The sequence below is a fragment of the Chiroxiphia lanceolata genome, chromosome 7 (assembly GCF_009829145.1).
Source record: "Chiroxiphia lanceolata isolate bChiLan1 chromosome 7, bChiLan1.pri, whole genome shotgun sequence".
NCBI classification, from domain to species: domain Eukaryota; kingdom Metazoa; phylum Chordata; class Aves; order Passeriformes; family Pipridae; genus Chiroxiphia; species Chiroxiphia lanceolata.
The window spans coordinates 35,941,190-35,963,384 of NC_045643.1; the positions used below are offsets into that span (position 1 = coordinate 35,941,190).

Consider the following 22,195-nt stretch of genomic DNA (forward strand, 5'->3'; position numbering starts at 1 on the left):
CTCACAGAAAAGGATAACTTCGATGAGAGTTTGTTCTCTGACTTTCATGAAACTCTTTGCCACATTATCTGATTTCAACGTCAAAAATTACTGGTTGTCTCGCAGAATTGAATAATTAATTCATGACACTGGACAAAAACAATGTGTTGTTAGTGAAACTACGCTTTTCAAGAGCAGCTCTAGGCTCACCAGCAAAGATTTCTGAGCAGGTTGTCTACAGCTCAACATCCCAGGTTGAAATTCCAGCCAATTGCCCCTTCTGGGCTCTAAGTCAGAAAGTAAACCTGTCATATCCAGGGCTGAGTTATTTGCTGGCAGCTGGATTACGGTAGTGCAAAAGGGCTATAATTGAAGGCTGCAAGAGGTTATAGATGGAACATAATCAAAAGCAGTAATTCCACTTAGTAAAAGTAGATATCATCCAAAATGAGAAAAGTTAAGCTTGTATGAGGTGAAATTCTGACTCCAGCTCTGGTTCCCAGTCTCTGGGATTTTTGTCAGTGACTTTCAGAGTAATCAAAATTTCACTCACTGCCCAGAGACACGCTGCAAAGGGTGTGATGAAGTGAAAGTTAAAATAACTGCTAACCTGGGGCTTCCAAAATATATTTTCTGAGCGCAGACTGCTGTCTAACTCAGTGTTTTCCTAACGCAGCAATGCAGGCAGCCCTTCTGGGGACCAAGGGGATAAAGCTGTGCTGGTGAAGTACATTTGGGACGTGCAACAAGAACCGCCCTGCTGTGAATACTGAAGTTCCCACTGTTCATCACCCTTTGGGACTTGGGGAACTGGACCACTTCGAGATAGTAGGGTAGAGTTTTTAAGAAGTGTTTTCAGAAAGCTGTAACATCACTGAGTATCAGTGGCAGTGCTGACACCTTCCACCTGAGCTCCTTTTTTGAAAGACAGGTAGAGATTACTGGAAGAGGGAGCATAGAAGTGGCTGACAGATGCCCTAATTTTACTGGGAGCAGGAGGATTAAATTATAGTACCGAGTCTCATAATCTTTCTATCTTTCTTACCAGTAAATCTGAATCAAAGAGTACAATTGTTGTGCCTCTGAGAAGAAGGCTCCGTAGGGTCTCCTATGTGCTTTCCATGTCCCCTCTGCTTTGGGTGTGTTGCAGAAAGTGACTTCTTTCACTGAGTTACAAACCAGTAGAATTGGTGGCTCTGCTTTTTCTGTTTGTCCATCATTAAGCACATCAAAGCCTCGGTGTCCCCATCAGAAAACAATGCTGCTAATAACATTAATCCACCTTTATTAAGAGCCTTTAGCTCTATGGAGGAGTACCAGATATTATTAAGACAAAGACAAGAGGGATAATAAGGAAATGTGTTTTTTCCCTTGCTGACCTAGTTTCTAACCTCACTTTAAAATCTTCCCTTGATTTTAATTATGCTTAATCTAAAGCTAAGCTCGCAAATCTAGCAAACTTAAGGGCGGCTTTTAAGTGAATTTTCTCGCCTGTCAGAGTTCCTGAAGCTTTCTGTGCTGCAGTCAGAAGTTTATTTCCAGCCCAGATGCAAAGTTGGGGCAGCTCTCTCCGCCAGCACCACGACTGTGTGCCGCGTGAGCTCGGGCACTACCTTGCTCAGCTCGAGCCTGTGTAGCACCACAGCATTCTTCACAGAACAATTGCAGTCCTTTTCTCATCAGCCATAGCCAGAGGCAGTAATAAGGGTGAAGGATATCTATCATGAAAAGTCCAGTGTCAATGTGTTCCCCCAATTTATTTACTGACCTTCAATGCAACAGCCATACTCCTGACCCTCATGAGATGAAGCCTAAGGGGAAATGGCACTGAGCACCAATTCCATATCCTGTTGTTCTGTGGTCTAAATTAAGTGCTAATTAATTACCACTGGCATCTTTGGCATTGCCTGTCAAATTGGATTTAGGATATCCTTTCGCTGTTTAAACAAATAGCCCTACATCTAAAGCTAAAATCCCAAGTGTCAGCGTTTTCTTTACTTTTAAATTTTTATTTTAAAATTCAGCAAGTACGTCCATGGATTTTGCAGGTAGAATTCAAATAAAAGAAACAGGAATTGATATTGTCAATTTTGATTAATAGTCCCTCATTAATAAACATCCTGTTATTCAGTTTCCACCTGCAGTTGCTGATGTTGCCTGGAATCAATTAACTCATATAATTTGATTTATTTTACAAAGACATTTTTGGATGTGCTGTGCTGATGATAAAGGTTCTATATTTACAATTCATGATTTAAGCGAGATTGTTACTAACTGCTTTTTATTTTTACTGTTACAAGGAAATGTAGCTTCAGGCATTTTTGAACAAAAATATTTAAGCAATTTAAAAAGTTAAAGCTTTATTTATTTAAAACTATCTGTTGCCTTCTGAACCACACAGGCCACAAAAGCATACAGATCCAGGACCTCTGACAGGTTGGTCTTTACAATAAGCTAGTTGTTCTGGAGAATAAAAAAAAAACAGAAGTAGAATTAAAAAATAAATTTAAAGAAAATATCAAGCACGGCAAAAGTTACACCACCAGCCAAAAATACATTTAAGGCTTCTATGAGGTGTATCTCTGTCTGAACATATATTATTCTATGTAGTCTCACACTGCCTTTATCACTCCACTATCCAAACTCCTCTAAGAAGTGCCTTAGCATCTGCCCAACATCTGTCATGGGGGGTTTTGTTCTCTCTCATCCTCTACCCAAGGAGAAGCTCATGCTCACAGTGCTCGTGTGGCTTTTGAAGAGGGGTTCACTGTTGTTTGAGATATATTTGCTGCTATGGGCAGAAATGAATGCCTTGTGCACAGAGCTGCAGCCAGAGGAGTCCAGGATGCTCCTTAAGGAAGTTCATGGCCTCCAGCTGACTCCTACCAAAAGGCTGTGCCTGAACAGGCAAACTCCAGGCACAATAGCAGCATGGACTAGGCAGATCTTTCCTCTTAAGAACACTAGTCAGAACCAGTCTGCATTCACACACAAAAATTTACAACACAAGCCCAACTGTGAGGACAGAGTGCTGGCTGTCAGTAAACGGAAGAACTTAGTGGGTTGCCCATTTGGGTCAGTTTTCCAAAAGGAAGACCTGGAATTTTTGTCATAGGGAAGATTTTTTGGAAAGATTTTGAATCCATCTCTTTGACACAATATGGTTTGGGGGAGTGGGACCTGAGTTTTTGCCCTCAGGAGGGTCTTCGGCAGAGCCACCACAACGTGGAGATGATCTCCTGCCCTTGCTGTCCATGGACCAGTGTCCACCCTCTGTCTTTGAACCTTCTCTGACTCAGGAGATGTCCAGAAAAACAAACAATCCCAAGGCTGAGGTGCGGATATACTGTTACCCTGTTCACAGCTCCTCAGTTCACCTCCCCTCGTGCAGAAGAACAAACAGGACTTCTCCAAAGCATATTCCTGAATAAAGCCCCAGTAGAGACTGGAGTATCTTTAAATATCTAAATGTGTTTTTACCTCCTGGCCTCAGCCACCCAGAAGATAAAGACATTCTTTACAAGACAGGCACTGTGTGAGGTGTGTGCAAAGGCAAGAGCATGTGTGCTCTTCTGCAGGGACGTCATACGGATAGCAAAGTTCACCCAATGCTAAGAACACTTTATTTTTAACTGTTCTCTTATTAAACCAGGCTAAGCCAGAATAAATGCCTTTCTTCAGCTTCTCAGAGTCTATTCAGCCAACTGTGAAGCAATATTCGGAGTTAGTTTAGTTATTATTTTCATTTAGGGCTGCACTCCAAGGCAGTTCATCCAGGGAAGGGCTTGTGCTGTGAGATATGCGGGGGATCCCCTGAGGAAGCCCATTCTCCACCGGGGCCCTGTCAGCTGTCCAGGTACTATATATAGCCATCCAATGGTCAGATTTAAAGGCTAGTCTGCAGCAGAAGACAGCATCAAGTGCTCGTTCTTGTATCCCAGAGCAACTGAAGAGAAGGGATTTTTCCCAAAGAGCTGTAATACGAACCCACAGCTGCAGAGCACAGGAAGCCTATGGAGTTTCTGTAGGCCAGGAGCCATCGAGGCTATTTTCAGCAAAAGCAAGCTCTTAAGTATGTCTGAACTATTTCTGACCCCACTTGTAACATATCATACGCCATGACCTGGTTTCTCTATTACCAGCCTAGCTATTGTTTCGAATTCAACCTATGGAACAAACAGGGATTTAAAATACCTTCATGTTTTACACAGGCAAATACAAGTAGCTTAAAACTGCATTAGTCCACTGTGATCCCTGGATTGTGTTTATTTGTTGCAGAGGAAACCACATGGCACATTTTGAAAAGGACAGGCACTGCAGTGTTTTGGAGCCCCTTTATAAGCACGAACCTCAGGTCACAGTTACATACACACCAAGCTCCCCCCTCCTAAGACGGAACAGAGATCCCACAAACAACAAGCTGAGGATTCAACTGATAATGTTTGCATTTGCTGAGCTTCATCAGCTGGTGAATACCACTGTAATGCAACTGAGCAAATCACCTATAAACCCAGGACATAAGTAGTAATGAGGTTTAGCTTGCATTCATAAAATATCAAGAATCTGAAGTTAATACTAAATTTTAAATTTCTCTATGCAGCAGTGCAAGGAATTGAACAGTTGTCACAAATAGAGTTTGTGGTATCAGGGGCTCACTTACCACCAATTACTTCCATAAGTTTCCCAAGGTGGAGTTAAGTAGTGCACAGGCACTCTTCCTTCACAATGGGTGTATTTCTCTCCTAAGCTGCTGTATCCAGCTGGATATGAATATCTCTGCAAGGTTTTGACCTGTTATAAGACCTCTATCATTGTTTGTGCTTTAAGAGGGCTCTCAAAGCTGTAGTTCACTTTTCAGCACCAAAATCCACTCAAGTTCTTCCCAAAAAACCACTACTGCAGCTGAACTGAATTCCCAACAGAAAATGACACTGTGGTGATATGTCGTATCTCAGGAAAGTATGTAACAGGCCTTAAATGGAAAGGAAATACACTGAGAGAAAACCTGATAGATTATCTGTGCATCGTGTTGTACTCATGCTTCCTTCCTAACACTGAAAAACCCATCTGCAAAAGCCCTGCCAAAATGTGCTTATACACACACGGGCATTATCACTTGCTAGGACGGTACGTTTTATTATCAGGTTATTTTCCACTACATTTGGCACAGTTAAGGTAAGTATAATAACTTTACTTCCAAATAAAGAAAACAAAGTTGTGCTGAGTGTCTCAGCCATTGTCAATGAGTTAAGAACTGACAGGAGGTCCAAGTAATCAACCCTGTCTACGGCTCTGAGCTTTCCCCTGGGACACCTCCTCTGATCATACAATGTATCTGACGGGCATGGATGTAGAATTGCTTTCAATAAAGATTTTATTTCAAGGTTGGATGATTCCTTTCCAAATGTCTTGTCACTAAAGCAAAGTATGTAATACCTGTTATTTTTTAACTCCTGTGAACCGGCATTTGGGAGGGAGAGGAGGGCAAAATGTTGAGCTGGGAACTGTTCATCATAAGAGACAAATTTTAACACATTCAAATTGATTGGGAGCTCTGCAATAGCAAAAGTCAGAAAACTGCTGCATAAAAACTGGCCTGTAACAGTGCAGTGAAAAGGCCTGTTAGCAGAATTATTGTTGGGGAGAGCTGAAGGCAGCTGAGCCCTTCCCAGGGCCAAGTCCTTAAGCTAAAACATTACATTTGCATATGCCTGAGTATAGATAGGAAACAGATATTGGCTAATTTGAGGATAATTATTGGCAAAGTGAATCAATGGGATGCGCAGACTTTGACCTATTAAGGCAGCTCATAGGAACTCACATATCATCCATCCTGTCATCCATCGGGATGAGCAGCTCTGACCATGACAGTGGTCACTAGCACAGTTCAGCAGAGGCACAAAACACTCCCAAAGGGGCTGTCCTGGAATAACCCACTCACAGAGGAGCTGGCTCCTAATTCTGTAAGGTTAGTTGCTACACCAAGAGGGCAGATGACACGAACACATCTTTTTTTCTCCTTTCCAGAGAGTTTTCTTTGTTTCCATTTATCTTCAATGAGTCTTGAACTCTGTTTAAGTCTTAGTTTCTGTCTCTAATGGCAGATACTTCCTTAAGGAACTCAAATATTGTGCATAATGCTGACAGATAGGATTCTGATAAGATCAAAACCTACTTTTAGCCTTCTGTCCTCCACTGAATTCATAAGATGGTATTTCCTACACCTGCCAGTCTGGGCCATAATATTATACCAAGAGACCCATTCTTACTCTTCTGACCCCTTGTTTTTTAATATGTTGTCCTTCAGTCATAATCTATATTACCAGTTCATGGAAGAGTAGTAGGATTGCCTTGTTGAAAAGTTATCCTTAAATGTAATTTAAAACAGTGGAAGAGTATTAGGCACGGATGAAACCACTTCTGCTGAGGGTAGACATGCCCCTGACATTGAGTAAAATTAAATCCTCACAGGCTGGAAAAGGCCAAGAAAACAAAATTGAGCAGTTCTCAGTGCAGCTGGCAGAGGACAGCTCTACTCTCCAACACTCTCCAACCTAAAATAAAACGGTGCCCTTTCCAATGGGGATTTCCTCCCTAAGTACACTGACTTCTCCATTTTTTATGTACAGTAGTTATATAGCAGTTACTGTGGAGTAAAAATAGATGAAGAACATTTCCTAACACCCAGTGTGTTTGAAGTAATAATCCAGTGTGCCTTCCAAATGTCAAAATTAATAATGATTTTATTTAGAGAGTTTGAAAAGTGTCAGTTTAATGGAACTAGAGAGCCAACTCACCATACAATGACCCTCTTAGCTGTAGAGTTGCCCTGTTCTCCATCACACGCTTTCCAGCTTGCAGTTGCCTTGGCAACAGCCAAAGCATAAATTTCAAGTATTTTTCCTTATATTTCTGCCATTGACACTAGAACCCTCCTTTCAGACACTTCTGCTGTTTTAATACATCATTAATTTCATTACTATTAATAATGAGAACTGTATTTTCTGCATACCTCCTGACTTGTGATCTTTAAGGACTGAAGACATTTCTTGAAGCTCAATTATTTCGGGGAAAAAAAATAATCTTGTGCAGCATAACGCCCAACAATTTCTTGATATGGTTCCAACATCTGTGGCACTGGATTATGGATTGTTTCTAAAATAATCTTAAATTGATGGATCATTGCTCCTTTCATATGGGCTTGACAAAAAGTACCTCTGGCATTTCCTTTCACTTTTTATGTTGAAAATGGTGTATCACTCTTTCTGCTCTTTTTCTTGCCAAAAAAGGAATTCTTGCCCATTTTTTCAGGATTTTCTCTTTTAACAACTCAATTTCATTTAGCAGCTATAGTAATAGCTTTAAGTGTGCATATTTGATACTGATTTGCTTTGACTTCTTCTTTTGTGAACAGATGAAAAAAATATTAGTTATAGAATTTCACTGGTAAATATTTGTAACTAAAAAAGACGTAAGTTCCCAAACTTATAATTATTTTGTTCAGGCTGGATTGAATTCCTTCCTTCTTTCCCTCCAGTAGCTGTATTTCACCACAAATTATTTAACTATTTGTCTCTAAGTTTGCTTATTATGGTCATCAAAACAAGTAAAATTGCATGAATACATCAAGATTTTTCAAGATATTTTCTCAATAAAATAATTCTTATTCTGGTGTTAAGCTATAGACACCCCAAATCTATGCAAATATTCTTAGTGCCACATCACATACTGATGAACCACAACAGATAGACATCCTCTCCATCACCATCACACACCATGCACATCCTCCATTGCTTCATGCCATACCCTCACCTCCTGATTGCTGAGAAAAGTCGGCAACGCCTGGACTTTACCAGGATTTGATGTGAGGGATGGAATCTCTGCGAGAAACAAGGAAAATTGTTCTCCTTCAAGATGATGGCAAACAAGGACAGGAGGGTTAGCCATGAATCTTCCATTTTCTGTGTCCACATCGGGAACACAGGGTCCCAACATCCTGCTCCACATTTAACAGACAAAGGAAGTCAGTCCCCTCCTGTTCCTTCAGTAAACAGCTCCTCTACCTCCTTTCTTTCCCCTGACTGTGCTCATCCATGGTCCACTGCCTCCTTCTCCCTGCAAGGTGCTTCTCCTCCAGCTCCATCACTGCTGCCCGTTACCAACACCCACTCATTGCAATGATGCTAAATTGATGATCTCCAGAGTGACACAAGATACAACTGCTGAATTATTTTCCCCTGGTGAACACACATCTCCCCATCCTGATGTCATCACTAACTACTTTATGAGGTTTCTAACTTTTACCATGTAACAAACTCAACAGAAATCAAGTCTTTGTCACAGAGAGGTCCTAAGCTTGATGTACGTGCTTCTGCATTAAGTGGCATCAAGCAAAAAAACCTTGTCACCTCTGCAACATTTTTAATTGTGATAAAGATGTGTGACATCCATCAGAAGCCCACACAGTCATTTGGCAACAAAACTACTAACTTTTTAGACTTTTTGAACTCTTAAGAGAAGAGATGATATATTAATATTACCACAGAGGAGAGATAATTAATTTTTTAAAAATTTAATGAAGATGCTATATTTTAAGAAACTAATAGTTAAGCCAATCTGATTAGTGCCATATGGAGAGTGTTTTGTGCAATGGACACCACAGTTACTAGCATGAGGCAGAACTAAGTAATTCTTCCTATTTATATACAGGAAAAAAAACACGAGTGTTGATGCTCAAGGAATGTGGTGAACGACAAGATTGGCACAAATCCACAAGACGATGCTTTTTGCTATATGACCCACCCAGTAACATGAAAGGAACCCTTTTTTAAGTGCCTGAAGCCATTATATGTCATGAAAGTTTTTTTCCCTTATAGTGTAGCTTGCTGTAAAATCAGCAACAGGTATGGGAAAACAGAGACAGGCTGTGATGTTTTTTAAATTGCTGCCTGGAATATAAAAAGGTGAATGAGTGACAATGGGAGAGGAGGGGGGAAAAGCAGCACTTGGCTTCAACAATCCACTTGGAACATTTAAGTTGAAACTAGCAGGTTAAGGAAGCATCCATAAATTAAAACATTTACATATTAAAGTTACACTTAATTCTCATTCCTTGGTAGAGCTGTGCAATTTATTTATAAAATGTGTATCTTCATTTACTAGTCTTTCCAACCTAGGATACATTACGTATTCTGGAGGGTTGAGGCAAATGGATTTCTACTTAGTTTGTACTCACCACCGCAGAGATTTATGTGAAACTGCCTATCTAAACTCCATCCATTAAACCCATACTGTTCTTAGACCAGACTTCTCTGTCCTTAATGCCATTTCCACAGGAATATTAAGTCTTAATACAGACACGAGATCAACTTTTAATAATAATAGTCCTTCTCTTGTAATTTTGTGGGTAATAAAGATAACAAAGGTTATAATCCTTACCATTATTTTCTAAGTCATCTCATTAAGGTATGTGGACTCTGTGTCTTCCAAGAAACTTTGTGTCAGGATAAGGCATGCAAAAGTCTTTAGTTACATAAATTTCACAATCCATTTCAGACCATACTCACTTTATTGGATTTAAATTAGCAGAAGGAATGTGTTTCATATGAGCTCTACATTAAGGGGCTTTCTTTTGGTTTCCACAACTCTTTCAGTGCTGGAGACCATGTTAAAGGAAGCAGGGAATCTTCTCCCTGGCACCACAAAAACTCTCCTTTCCTTGTTTGCCACACTGGTGGAACTTTCTCTTGCCTCCCCGTTTTCTTTCTTTTTGATAAGTTAACCAAACAAACATCCCTGCTAGGAGAATCAGTTAAAAAGTGCCTCTATGTACTTCAAGAGCAACAGTGACTCCTCTGACATCCTTCTTTTTTAACCAATTCTTTCCTTTTGTCAACAGGATAGCAGCCAAGGAATCCGTGAATCTTATGTCAACACAAAGCTTAGGAATTGTGTTTGGACCAACACTCCTTAGACCTGAAAAGGAGACAGGGAACATGGCAGTCCACATGCTGTACCAAAATCAGATAGTTGAACTTATGTTGAGTGAGTACAGCAAGATCTTCGGCTCGGAGGAAGACTGACAGACAGGGCCTGTTATTGAAAACGTTCACATCTGTCTTGATGTCTAATATTTTTACATTTCTGTAAACATATTTCTGAAATATTTCTTTTTCTTTCAAGTGACAGATGCCTCATTTTGTGCAAACTTAATGATGATTTTGTGTCTAATTTTCAAACATTGGAATAAAAAATATTGTCAACATTTGCCTATATGTATTCTGCATTAACCCTTTGAGAGTTTCATTATGCTAGCACTCCAAGTGTCACTTTTTCTGCAAGCTGAGCATGCAGCATATGGCCCAAGACCATAGAAAATGCTGTTTACCAACATATGCAATGGCACAGAAAGACAAATAATAATCGAGGAGATTTGTGGAAAACAGATTAAAATATGTATATTAAAAGCAATGAATTAAAGCAGTGATATCAGATCATTCACAGCTAATCTGAGTATAATTTACCTTTCTCTTTGATATATGTTGAAAATTAAAGGCATGATGAATAATCAATTTGTCTACCCCAAGAGTTGGAAAAAAAATTACATGCAATGCTTTAAAACAAATAAAATAAACAAACACAAACAAGATGAGAATGTCACTATTTGCATAACAGTGCCTAAAAGAAATTAAAAATGGAATTGGAACTTTGGCATTTTTACTTAAATGCAGTACATGAAATGAAGACATTGCATGACTGCTCATTTTAATGTAACATCCATTTTGATTCTTCATCACACTGTACATCTGCCCGCTTTCCCCAGCTATCTCATGTTCTGCAGCATTTGTATTGTGCTCCTGAGGATGCTTTATTGGTGAACTACATTAAATTCATCTAGAAAGAACTTTAAAAAAAAGCCTTTTCATATGCCCTTAGGATTACTTGGCTAGACTTGAATCAATTTATGCATTTGATGGTTAGTTTCAGTTGTCATGGATAAACAAAAGGGTAACTGTCTAGAATATATCAAATATTGTTTCATTTTGAAATATATGTTTCCAGCTATACACATCTCCTACCCTGTTTTGTAAAAGTATTCTGCTGATAAAATGTAGACTTATGTTTGACAGCTTTTTAATCAAGTTCAAAGAGAATAAATAAAACTAATCCAGTGTGGTAAAGAGTCTGTCTGGTTATCGATTTGTTCATAAAATGAAAAATAAACCATGTAAATAAGATGTGTGAAACACAGATCTAGAAGCAAATATTTAAAGCAATTAAAGACCCCAAAACATAGGATTAATGCATAGGTCTGCTGTGCGTGAGAGATATGTCTTCAATATCACCTCGGCAGATCATGGATTGCCTCAGTTTTTACTCAGCACAGTCGTGCAAAATACCATGTTATTGAGGAAAGGTCACTCCTCAGAGTGGTCCTTTATGGGAACAAACACATAACGAGGCCTGATCGTTAACTAAGACCAGGCTCTTTCATCAGGTACTAACAGAGGCAGAAAAATAACACCAAGAAAACATAAAAATTGGCCCCGAGATGTTTTTTGACTTCACACGTGTCTGAAAAATCAAGCAAAACAGAGGGGTAGTGACCAGTAACTAAAACGAAAACCACAACAAAACCAAATAAAATCTCCCTCGTTTCACAAATATTCAACGCAATTGTTTCTGAACAAAACTATAATGTTCTGGAGAACCCAAACTCACTTTATGTTCGAGAAAATATTTTTCATGTTAATGTCAGGCCATGAGTACTTAAACAGTAATGCTTTTCAGCATCCCTGTCTGTAGACTCTTTTAATAGCAACAAACCAGGCGCTGTTTATAGCCTGTGGAAATGACTGGAAGAAAGATAGTCAGAAGTTCAGTTATTCCTTAATAAAGACCATTCACATTATGGCCCCACGGGTGCTCACAATCATGCTATTGAAGTAATTTCTGCTATTACTGGAAATGAAAAGTTCACTTGTTCCTCGGAGCCTGTTGCACTCAGAAGAAAAGATTCTTAATTAATTAATTAATCTTCTTTTAAGCTTTCTTTGGAGCATGGAGACTCCTCTTGTCTTAATTTTATAAGCAAGACAAGGCTTATGAAATGAACCCGTATCTTTCTTGAGATCAACTGGTTTGGTTCAAGGTGTGGGGGGGGGGGAATCAAGGAAACTTTTGGACACAAGAGCCTTTCTTTGGGTTTGAAGGGTTCCTTACATGAATGTTGTACAAAAGTGCTGACTGCTCTGCTAAATACTTTGTAAAAGCATCCTGAACATGGCAGTCAATTTGGGAGGACACAAGTGTCTCTCACCAGAGGAGAGTTTCTATCTGGGTCCTATAGCAGACATCTATCCCTTCTCATCCTGACAACAGAAAGGAATGGTCATGCCTTGCTACCAAGCTGCTTCCTTCCCCAAGAGGCCAATCTTCTCTCTGTATCCTTTAATATCTACATTAATTTAATGGGAAAAATTACTCAACCATCAGTCAAAGAGCCAGCCCCACAGCTCCAGCCATCAGCAGAAACCAGAAGGACAAAGACGATAAGAGTAAAAAAAAAAACGCAAAAATAAAAATAAATTTTCAAGCCTTAAAGGATTTCTTTTACCTCCTGCTCAGGTAGTTTGATTTTCTTAACCAAGCTAACAACACAGGGCTCCAACACTCTGTTGTTGCTGGACACAAACATTTCTAAATCCCAAAAGTGTCCAAGTTTGGCTTCCATTACCATGAGCAGTTCACTGATTGCTCCTCCAATTGTTACTTATTAGAGCATTCACTATCACTTGGTAGAAATACTGATCAAATTTTGCTAAATTTTTAGCAAGTCAAAATTAGACTTGCAGAAGACCTTTTCTTTCAGGAGCTAGCATCACTTTGAGAAAGGCCACAGATATTTTTAAGCAAGGAGTTATTAATGGTAAATGATTAGAAAAATGAAGGTTGAGAATGCAGCAGAGAAAATATGTCCAAAAATCACTGTGTTTATCTGCATCTCCCCATGAAGAGTGTCTTCTATTCAAACTTGTGTGAGATACAGGAGCATGAAGCAACCAGGATTAAAGTCCAGAAAGAGACCTCTAATGGAATCAAAAGGGCATTTCCAGCTAGAAAGATTTCTCATGAACATAAAAGTAAAAATATCAATTTATTGAATCCTAAACTCCTGGGAGAAAAATAGTCAGTTTTTAACTCAAGAAATTCAATGGCAAAATAGAATTTCTGAATGAAAAAAATGAGAAAGATAGACTGACTTGTTGAGCTGCAGCTGAAAGAGGAGGTATAAATTCCCCTGAACAGATCTTCATCCCTCTTTTTATTTATGCACACACATAAATATATATATCTGTAAAAGCACCATACATTTTAACAGTCCTTTAATTCTCTGGTGGGACACCTACAGTTCGGGTAACATTCAGCCTGGTTTTGTAAGCACCCCATGCTGCAACAGAGCCCAAGGCTGCCATTTGGCCCAAGGCACTCAAGAAGTTTGGCTAATCCATTTCCACATAGTATACAGACCATGGGTAGAGTTGGGAAGAAAGCTGGAAAGTAAGTTGGGACCCACAATCACCAGTGTAATCAGGCAGAGTATAGATTTTACATGGCTAATTCTCAGAAGAGGCTGAAAGTAGAGCCTCGGGGAATGCACACATTATCACGGCACAGCAGGTTCCCCTGCATGGCATTCCTGCTTCGGAAAGAAAACATGGAGCGCAGGGAAGTCAGCATAATCAGAGGCACGGGTCTCAATCACAAGTCCTGATTTTTGTAGGATGCATAAATGGAGCCCAGGGCAATTCTTGTTTTGCAGAAGATAGGAACCTTTCCTAGCACCCAAGCCAGATTAAAAAACAACTTTTCCTTATGGAACAAGGGACAAACAAGTGGCCTGTGGAGGTCAGGCCATACTCCCAACCTTCACTGCTCAAGTAATGCTTTAGGATGCTACTAAAGCAGCAGTCTCATCCCTGTGCCAATTCACCATGTGTGATCACAGCACACGAATGTCCTCTGTCATTACTTACATACTCCTCGCTATTTTTACACTCAGCAATACTTCCAAACATACCCAAAATACTATGAGAGTTGATGCCCATTTTTCCTTACAGAACTTTACAGAGATCTGGTTGCGCACTGGACAGAAAACATGACCCATCACTTCAGTTTTTCACACAAAATATACAATGAAATTTAAAAAAATTAAATGCATTCAAGACTCAAGACATGAGATTGAGGATGCAATACCACTGCACATCAATGGTGCGAGAAACTGAGGCACAGAGACAGCTGTGTCAAAAGAGAACATTCCATTTTAGTGCTCATTCTGTTTTTCTTGTTTTTCTTTTTTTTTTTTTTTAATAGTTTCGGTTGGAAGAGACCTTAAAAACAATCTCATTTCAACTTCCTGCCATGGGCAGGGACACCTTCCACTATCCCAGGTTGCTCCAAGTCTTATCCAACCTGGCCTTGAACACTTCCAGGGATAGGGAGTTCACAGCCATCCCAGGCAACTTGTGCCAGCGCCTCACCACCCTCACATAAACTTTATATTCTACACCTTGAATTCACCCATATAATCAGGTATTTGGGTTTTTGCAGACACCCAGCCCTGCAACCCAAGGGCCAGGGGGCCTCAGAGGAAACAGAACAGGAAAAAATCTGTCTTCCAAACTCTTGGCCGCAGTGAAGTTTTCTGGCTTTCTGAAGTTTGCTTTTAAACTCTCAGAAATACTTCAAAGGTGCTGGGAACCCACCACCTCACAGCAAAGCAGCCTTTTCACACACCTCCAAAATACCTGGGGCAACACCTTTCACCTTCACTAGAAGATGAAGGCTTTGTTTAAGAAGTTTAAGAGGGGCCATAAAAGACTGCAAGTTCTGAATGCTTGCCAATTAGTTACCCACAAAACACCACCATTTGAGAGCATATTTCTGTTAATAATATACAGACTCACAAATTTCACGTGATTCTCCTCTCCTCTGACTGTGTAAAAATGCAATTTCTCTGCTCAGCTCTTATCCATAAGTTTTCTGGCTGTATGTCTGGCAGACAAAAGGAGACATCTATATTGTCTCAAAGCTCATAAGCTTTCAAAGAGTCAGCTCAAAAGCTTTTTGAACACTTTTTGGTTGCAATTTTGAGAAGGTGGAGGTGTGGCCTCTGCTCTGGAAAGTTAAAGTAACCACACTGAAAATGTTTTGACCAGTCCATTGCTCAGACTCCAGCCTACCCACTGCAACGAAAAAGGTATAAAAAGTCCAACATTATGTCAGGCTTTCCCACTGGGAATGTTTCTTTGCAGCCCCAGGCAGCAAATGGTTTTAAGTAAATGGCTAACACCCTGTATACATTTCTATCTTTATGTAGTTTCTGTCACTTATTATCCATTTTTAATCCTACCAGGCTCTTTGTCTTAATGGTATCTGATGAATTTCCCAGGTTAATTATGCACCATGTAAGAAAATATTTTACTTGTATCACTTTTAAATTCATTAGCTTTTAGTACCATTGTATAGCACTCCACTTGCTCTTGATTTATGGGAAAGGCTAAATAGGATCATCTGACTGACCTCTCCTGGCAATTCACTCTCCTATATACCACTAACACATCAGCTCTCATTTGTCTCTTAATCAATTTAACCTTCCCTCGAATAGAAGATCTGCCACACCCCTTACTACTTGCTCTGTCTTTCACTGGATGTTCTGTTCATCTATTCTGCCCTTTAGAACAAAGCTCTAGGTATCCAAGGGGACAGGATCCTTAATATTTTCATTATTGAACTCTTTGCAGCTCTTTAAAGAGTCAAGCAGCTTGTTTGTGTCTGATTTCTCCTCTGCACTGAAGAACTGAACTGTCCTTAGTGCATGGACCAGGTTCACAAGGGAATTTTGGGAGTTAGGTGCTATTTCTGGTCCATACAGAGAACACACCAGTGCTGCTGGTATCTCCCTTGTGGCTACCTCACCTTGCAGCTCTCCAAATTTCCATCAGCAGTTTCAGCTACACAGGCCTGGCAGTCACAGGAGGAGGGAAGGCAGGATAAAAAGAGACCGTCCAGCAGCAGGTCTGTTCCTGTGCCATAACTCAAAGTACAGGGAGCAGGAGTGACCCTGGGAGGCTTCAGACTTCCCAAAGGATTAATAATAGTATGCTTGTATGCACAACAACAGCAGTGACAAGAGGGATGCCCCATGCTCTGCATCCACCTCTAACATTATACCCCCATCCATATGTGTGCACTGTAGCTCTTTCCAGTGGACAGGGTTCTGTAGGACTGATGGTTAGTGGTGATTTCCTGGATGTTGAAATGGTAGAAGTCAGTCTTCTAACCCCCAAATCCAACCCAAATTAAACCCTCTTTGCCACTTGGCAATATCCAGAAAATTCTACTCAGTGACAGATTTTTGGCTGTGTGTATATTCAGCCTGGAAGAAAAATAAGGACTGTGGGGATCAGATTAAAGGTATCTGGCACCTGCCTGAACCACTCTCACCTTAGTTTCTGAGCCCCTTACAGTCTTTGTGCTATTGGCTTACCCACAGGACACCAGCAGGGACTGCTTTTGCCTTTCGATGTTTCAAAATTAAAATGCAGCCTATGGTAGCCCAGGGATATGGGTCTGGAACTTACTACAAGATGGGCCAGGATTCTGGAAGGGGTATCAGCTCCCACAGGCAAGCTACACTCTAAGGCTGCATCTCACAGACTGATGGTGCAGCACACAGGTGATACTGCACATTGTTTTCCAGTTGGAGATCCACATTTTCATGGAATCACAGATTCCATGCTACCCCAGACCACGTGGTGCTGCAGGAATGTAGAGCTGACAATCCCCTTGCTCCGTAAGACACCTGAGTTCAGGCAAAAACAACACAATAATATTGGTTATTCCAGGTTTACGGAGCGCTGTTGGTTGGAAAACAAATTGAATTTTCTTTTGTGCTTATGATGTGCTTCACTTCAAATGTGAGAACTCAAAAACAAAGCAGCTACCTTAAACAAATACGCCCTGAGATGTAAAACACAAGCACCTTCCCGAGACCTCTAGTACTGTTCTTTTTCACGTCATGTCCCTTTGAAGTGCAGATAGCCAAAAACATTGGCAGTGCTTTCCCTCTGATGCTGCAGGTTTTGAGAGTATTATGCATATTGCAGATGCGGTTTTCTTGCACTAGATTGAAAAAAAGAAATAATCTTATTAAAAATGTAAAAGGATTTCAGGGTTCTGTGCATACTCAGAGAAAAGAGAGATGTCAACAATAAACATGCCATCTGAACAATACGGAAGGACCTCTGCCCCATGGGTATAATAGATGTTTTATTAATAACTTGCTTTTATATATTTTTCTCATTTCCCAAAACAAAGGGAGGAGGGGAAAAAAAAGGAATGGATTGGAAAATCAAAACATTTCCTTAACTGGACAATTCGACATCCTCCCCGAAACACACGAGGATGAATTGAGACCTGGTGCGTTTTCTGGGTCTTTGTTCTTCTGTCCCAGGTGCTTTTCTACCATCAGGACACCCCTGGCATGGGGGCAAAGACCCCCTGTTTTCAAGAGTCCATCATGAAGCATATCAGCTCAAGCTGACAGATTAAAAAGGTGGATCCTTTAAGTGCCTTTAGGCAGACTCAGTACAAGTATTGATGGAAAAGATGGGGTATTTACAATTTACTGATTGTCTGAGATTGGGTGGAAGGATTGGGTGGACAGGGTATAAGAAAGAATAAGAGGGAGGACATGGCCACTTTTTTCATGTTCTGGAAGAAACAGAGCAGCTCTGCCAAAGCAAAGTTTTTCCTAATTTAAATCAGCCTTCTTCTGTCAAGTAGGGGTCTCAGCAATTGAAAAAGGAGAGAGACGTGTCTTTGCTCCTCTAGGTACCTTCAATCTGAGCGTGTTTCCAGTCCCTCTGGTCTGTCACATACCAAGTGAATATATCCAGGGAATCATAATATTTGCTCTCTTTGCTATGGTATAGTTTTTCCTCACCCAAAGCCTGTATTTCAGACAATATGAACCTCTTTGGGACTGCTGTTCCTAGAGTATAGGCCCTCAGTAAACTAGTTTTTCTTCCCAAATGGCTTTGAAAAAGCCAGGGATGGGGGAACACGGGATGGGGGAACAGAGACATGGGATGCACTGTGGCATGGGGTGTTGGAACTATATGATCTTTAAGATCCTTTCCAACACAAACCATTCCATGATTCTATTCAGTGAAGGCAGAAAGAGTCCAAAGTAATTTTCCTATTCCATTTTCTGCCAATATATGTGACCCATACTATTATAAAACACATCTTGTTTTTTGGTAACCTACCTGCATAAATAGAGTCTTTGCTGTGGAAAACAGATGCTGCTAGAAAAACCTCTGATCTTGATACATGCAAAGAAATACAAGGGCTGCACCTCAGAAGCATTATCATTTATCCCTAAGATCAGCAGCAGACACTTGCTAGGAAAACATTTTAGAACAGGTAGTGAAGAGAGGTGAACCTTGAGATCCATGGCCAAAGGGTCTGCAGGTTCTGCTCAGGTACTAAGAAACCTTTCCAGGATGCAGAAATTCCTATTTACTCACATAAGACTTTAATTGCTTCGTATCCCAAATAGTTTCTACACAGCCAGATATCAGATTTTTTTTTAATCCTTTTCTTATCTGTACAGTTGGGGATCCATTCATAAAAGAATTGGAACATTTGCCCCCAGAGGTGCCCGAGTGCAGAAGGAATCCACCACTTGCATATCAGGTTGGGAGGCCTTTTTCTACCTTAATTCAAGTGCACTCTGCACTCTACAGGGGTCACAAGTCAGGCTTCTTGCCTTTTCTATGGACACTGCTGTGAAAGAGACCAGGATATCTCACTGGATAGATGGGAAAAAGCTCTCTAATTAAGAAGCAAGTGTACATCTGTCTCAGGCCACTTGCCAAGCATAATGTGGTGGGGAGGCAAATCATTCTGCTGTTAGAAACTGTTCCTTTTCGACTTGCTGACTCCAGAAGTGGAGGTGACAGACGCCTCACAGTCAGGTCTCGGGGCTTTCTGTGCCCACTAATGGTGACAAAGTCGTGGGATTTGTCAGAAGTTCATCTGATCATAAACGTGCCAGAGGTTTCTGAGGTTTAGACAGCTCTGAACACGTCTCTGATTTACTTATTTAAACTTATACCAGGCATTGCTATGAAAACACAGGTACACGTGCACAGTAACAGATGTGTCTGACAATTATCTCCAGGAACCCGTGGCCAGGTTGTGTCAAAAATGGGCCCAGATGTGGCCAGTGTCACCAAGTGGTGGGAGGAAAAGGAGAAGGGGAGGACACTGTCAAAATGGATAGGCAGTTTGGCAAGAAAAAGCTGGACCACTTGGGAAATTTGGCACATTCCAGATTTTCTGCTGCCCTCCAAAGAGACTGTGCTTATGGAAAGAAGTCTCCCGAAAACCTTAGACTGGAGTTTGATGAAAAAGCTAGTCCTGCCCCTGAAGTTCATACTTCACATGAGCACGTCTCCTGCATGGACAACGGAGGAGAATATGTTACCATAGCCAGAATTCCATCTGTTCCTAAGTTTATTTTATTAATTTCACATCATATCCTTCTTAAGTTATTAATAAGGGAAGAGGTGAGAAAGAGAGGGATGTAGCCAGCCACTCTGGGAACAAATAAGAGCACCCTCAGCACCATCCTGCCATCACATATGAAGCAGGTGAGATCATTGTCCATGTTCTGAATGAGGATAATGATTTGGGCTAGTGCATCATTTTGCAACTTCAGCCCATCTTCTAGAATAAAAGCAACCACTGTGGTACTGATGTCCCTTCTACAGTCATGGGTTAACCAGTAAGGCCCTGAAGTGGCTTTTACCATCCTTCTGGTTGTAGTAGCACAGAGAGAGGCAGATACAGAGCTTATATCAGATGTCAAAGTCCTTTTAACCCTTTTTCTCTCCACTTCAAGCAAAACTACAAAGTCTTGAAGGGCTGTCTCAGGTTGGATATTAGGAAGAAATTCTTGACTGTGAGGGTGGTGAGGCCCTGGCACAGGTTGCCCAGAGAATCTGTGGCTGCCCCATCCCTGGAAGTGTCCGAAGTCAAGTTGGACGGGGCTTGAAGCAACCTGGGATAGTGGAAGTTGTCCCTGCCCATGGCACTGGATGAGCTTTAAGGTCCTTTCCAACCCAAACCACTCTGATTCTATGAAAGAGTTGTAAAAGAGATCCGAGCTCGCACAGGAACGTCTTTGCTTAACATCCACCGCGTTGATGACTGTAAGTTAATTACCGCGCACACTGTACCGGTGACAGTAAATATTAGTGCTCTGTGCTACAGAACAAATATCCCATGATGAAAAATTCAAACGGTATCGAGCTTTTCATTAGTGCAGTAATGGCTTTCTCACACATTTAGCTCATTTTTAATTCGACCTGCTAGGGGAAGGAAATGACATACTTTCTGTTGAATAAGACAGCGCCGAGATTATATGAAGGTGCGTTTTTATGGGTAAAGAAACGTATGTCACATTAATCTATTTTTATGCCTTGCAGTACGTGCTGATGAGTCATTTGAATGCCAAGTTTCATTAGTAAATTGGGAGTGATATAGGCAGCTCTGTGCTAAAATAAAAATATATATTTCATTTAAGAACGTGAAAATTTCACTAGTGCTGCAGAATGTCTTAAACACTAAGTAGGATCATAGGATATAAGGATTAAATCTTAGAACCCTGTTTACAGAGGGAATTTTGTGTCCATAAAATGCACATTAGGAATACAATCTGTCCGGCATTGTATTGTTCTATCATTTCTCTACGGATCATATTAGTCAGTGTCCTGTTAACAACCATTTTATCATACTGTCATGATATTATATTGAAATGAGATCTGGCACTTTTGGGGTCCTGTGCAAGATGAAAAAATGGGTCTCCAGCAGTCTTCCTCTTAGATATAATTGAAAAAGAGGCAGGCATGAGGGCATGCTGTGATTCACGCTGCCGGAGAGTGATCTGGAATCATTCAGATGATGAGTACATAGAGAATGCCATGCACAGAAAGATGGCAATTTGCTGTACTAATGTTTTGAAAATGAAAATTTCTAGCTGTTTTGCAGAGGAGCTTAGTAGGAAAGGCAGAAGAAAAAAAACTAATAATAAAATCTTTTAGAGTTAAGTCAGATTATTTCTGTTGTTTTTGGAAAGGCTGCACTGCAAGAAATGTGTTTTCTGGAGAATGATGTAAAGCATAAATGCACATTGCTTTATTGACCAAAATAAGTGTAAAATACAGGAAATGGAAAGAAAAGAGCAAATGAAAAAAATTTTCTCCTGTTCCTTGAAGAACAGTTTTACAGAGGGATCCAGGGGGATCTTTCAGGCTCCTTAAACTGAATCTTGAATTCCCAGTGTGGCCATTTGGCCATAGGGATGGACACCCACATACACCCAGTACTTCAAGCCCATAAGCCTATATTTCTGCCATCAAACCACATTTCCAATAGCCAAGCTACCTGAAAAGTCCCAACAGGAATGAAAACAATGCTTCTCCTTCTTCCCAAATAGATTATAACTAATGATATCAATGTCCTATTCTTTTGATGCTTTCACTGAGCTTTAACATTAATAAATAAATCAAATGAACACTTCCAACCTTTGTTTAATATCTATGCTGTCAATGGTGGTGCACAGTCAGTATTAAAAAAGGTGGGGTTTTTTTCTTGTTGTCTTTTGTTTTGATTAGCTTTGTTCTTGATATCATCCTTTGGTATTAAACAAAGGAAATTTAGTACTAAATTATGTACCTTTCTTCAGGATTTTGTTGTTAAAGTCTCCCAAACTCATGCAGCTGGCCTGTCCTCAAGAGAGTGACCCAGCAACCTGACCCGAGTTTTCTTTTAGGAACTGAACCAAGCTTCTGTAAAATCCAACTCTGCTTTTGGTCCCCACTCCATCGGGGGTGCAGTTGGAGACCTGCAGAGAAAGCAAGGCCACAGGCTCAACTTAGTGACATCCTAGGATGTCACTTCCTCATCAAACACATAAGAAAATCCATTTTAGTGAACACTCCTTTCAGAAACCATGCTGTACAGTAACAACTCCTCTATCTGCATGTTGGAGCAGACATGATCAAAATCAGTGTTTTTCAGCAGGCTTTAAAGATCCTTTAAAATATGGTACATCATCCATATTTTTGCCCTCTATTTTACAGCT

At 40.4% G+C, this 22,195-nt stretch overlaps 1 protein-coding gene and 1 long non-coding RNA gene across 3 annotated transcripts in view; one reads left to right on the forward strand and one right to left on the reverse strand.

Moving 5' to 3' along the window:
• ARHGAP15 (Rho GTPase activating protein 15) overlaps nucleotides 1-11,161 on the forward strand; it is a 331,243-nt gene extending 320,082 nt beyond the window's left edge. The window contains exon 14 of the mRNA XM_032693775.1: nucleotides 9,878-11,161. Within this exon, the coding sequence (XP_032549666.1) occupies nucleotides 9,878-10,061 (184 nt within the window). The 3' untranslated portion in view covers nucleotides 10,062-11,161. The remainder of the gene's footprint in view (nucleotides 1-9,877) is intronic.
• Nucleotides 9,525-21,939, reverse strand: LOC116789673. Of its 2 annotated transcripts, none has more exons than XR_004358122.1 (2): nucleotides 21,787-21,939; nucleotides 9,525-9,954 (listed from the first exon to the last, which is right to left on the reverse strand). It is a non-coding gene; the product is annotated as an uncharacterized LOC116789673 (long non-coding RNA). The 2 variants fall into 2 exon arrangements; XR_004358123.1 differs by lacking the exon at nucleotides 21,787-21,939 and adding an exon at nucleotides 10,503-10,567.
• Between the last annotated feature and the right edge of the window lie 256 nt (nucleotides 21,940-22,195).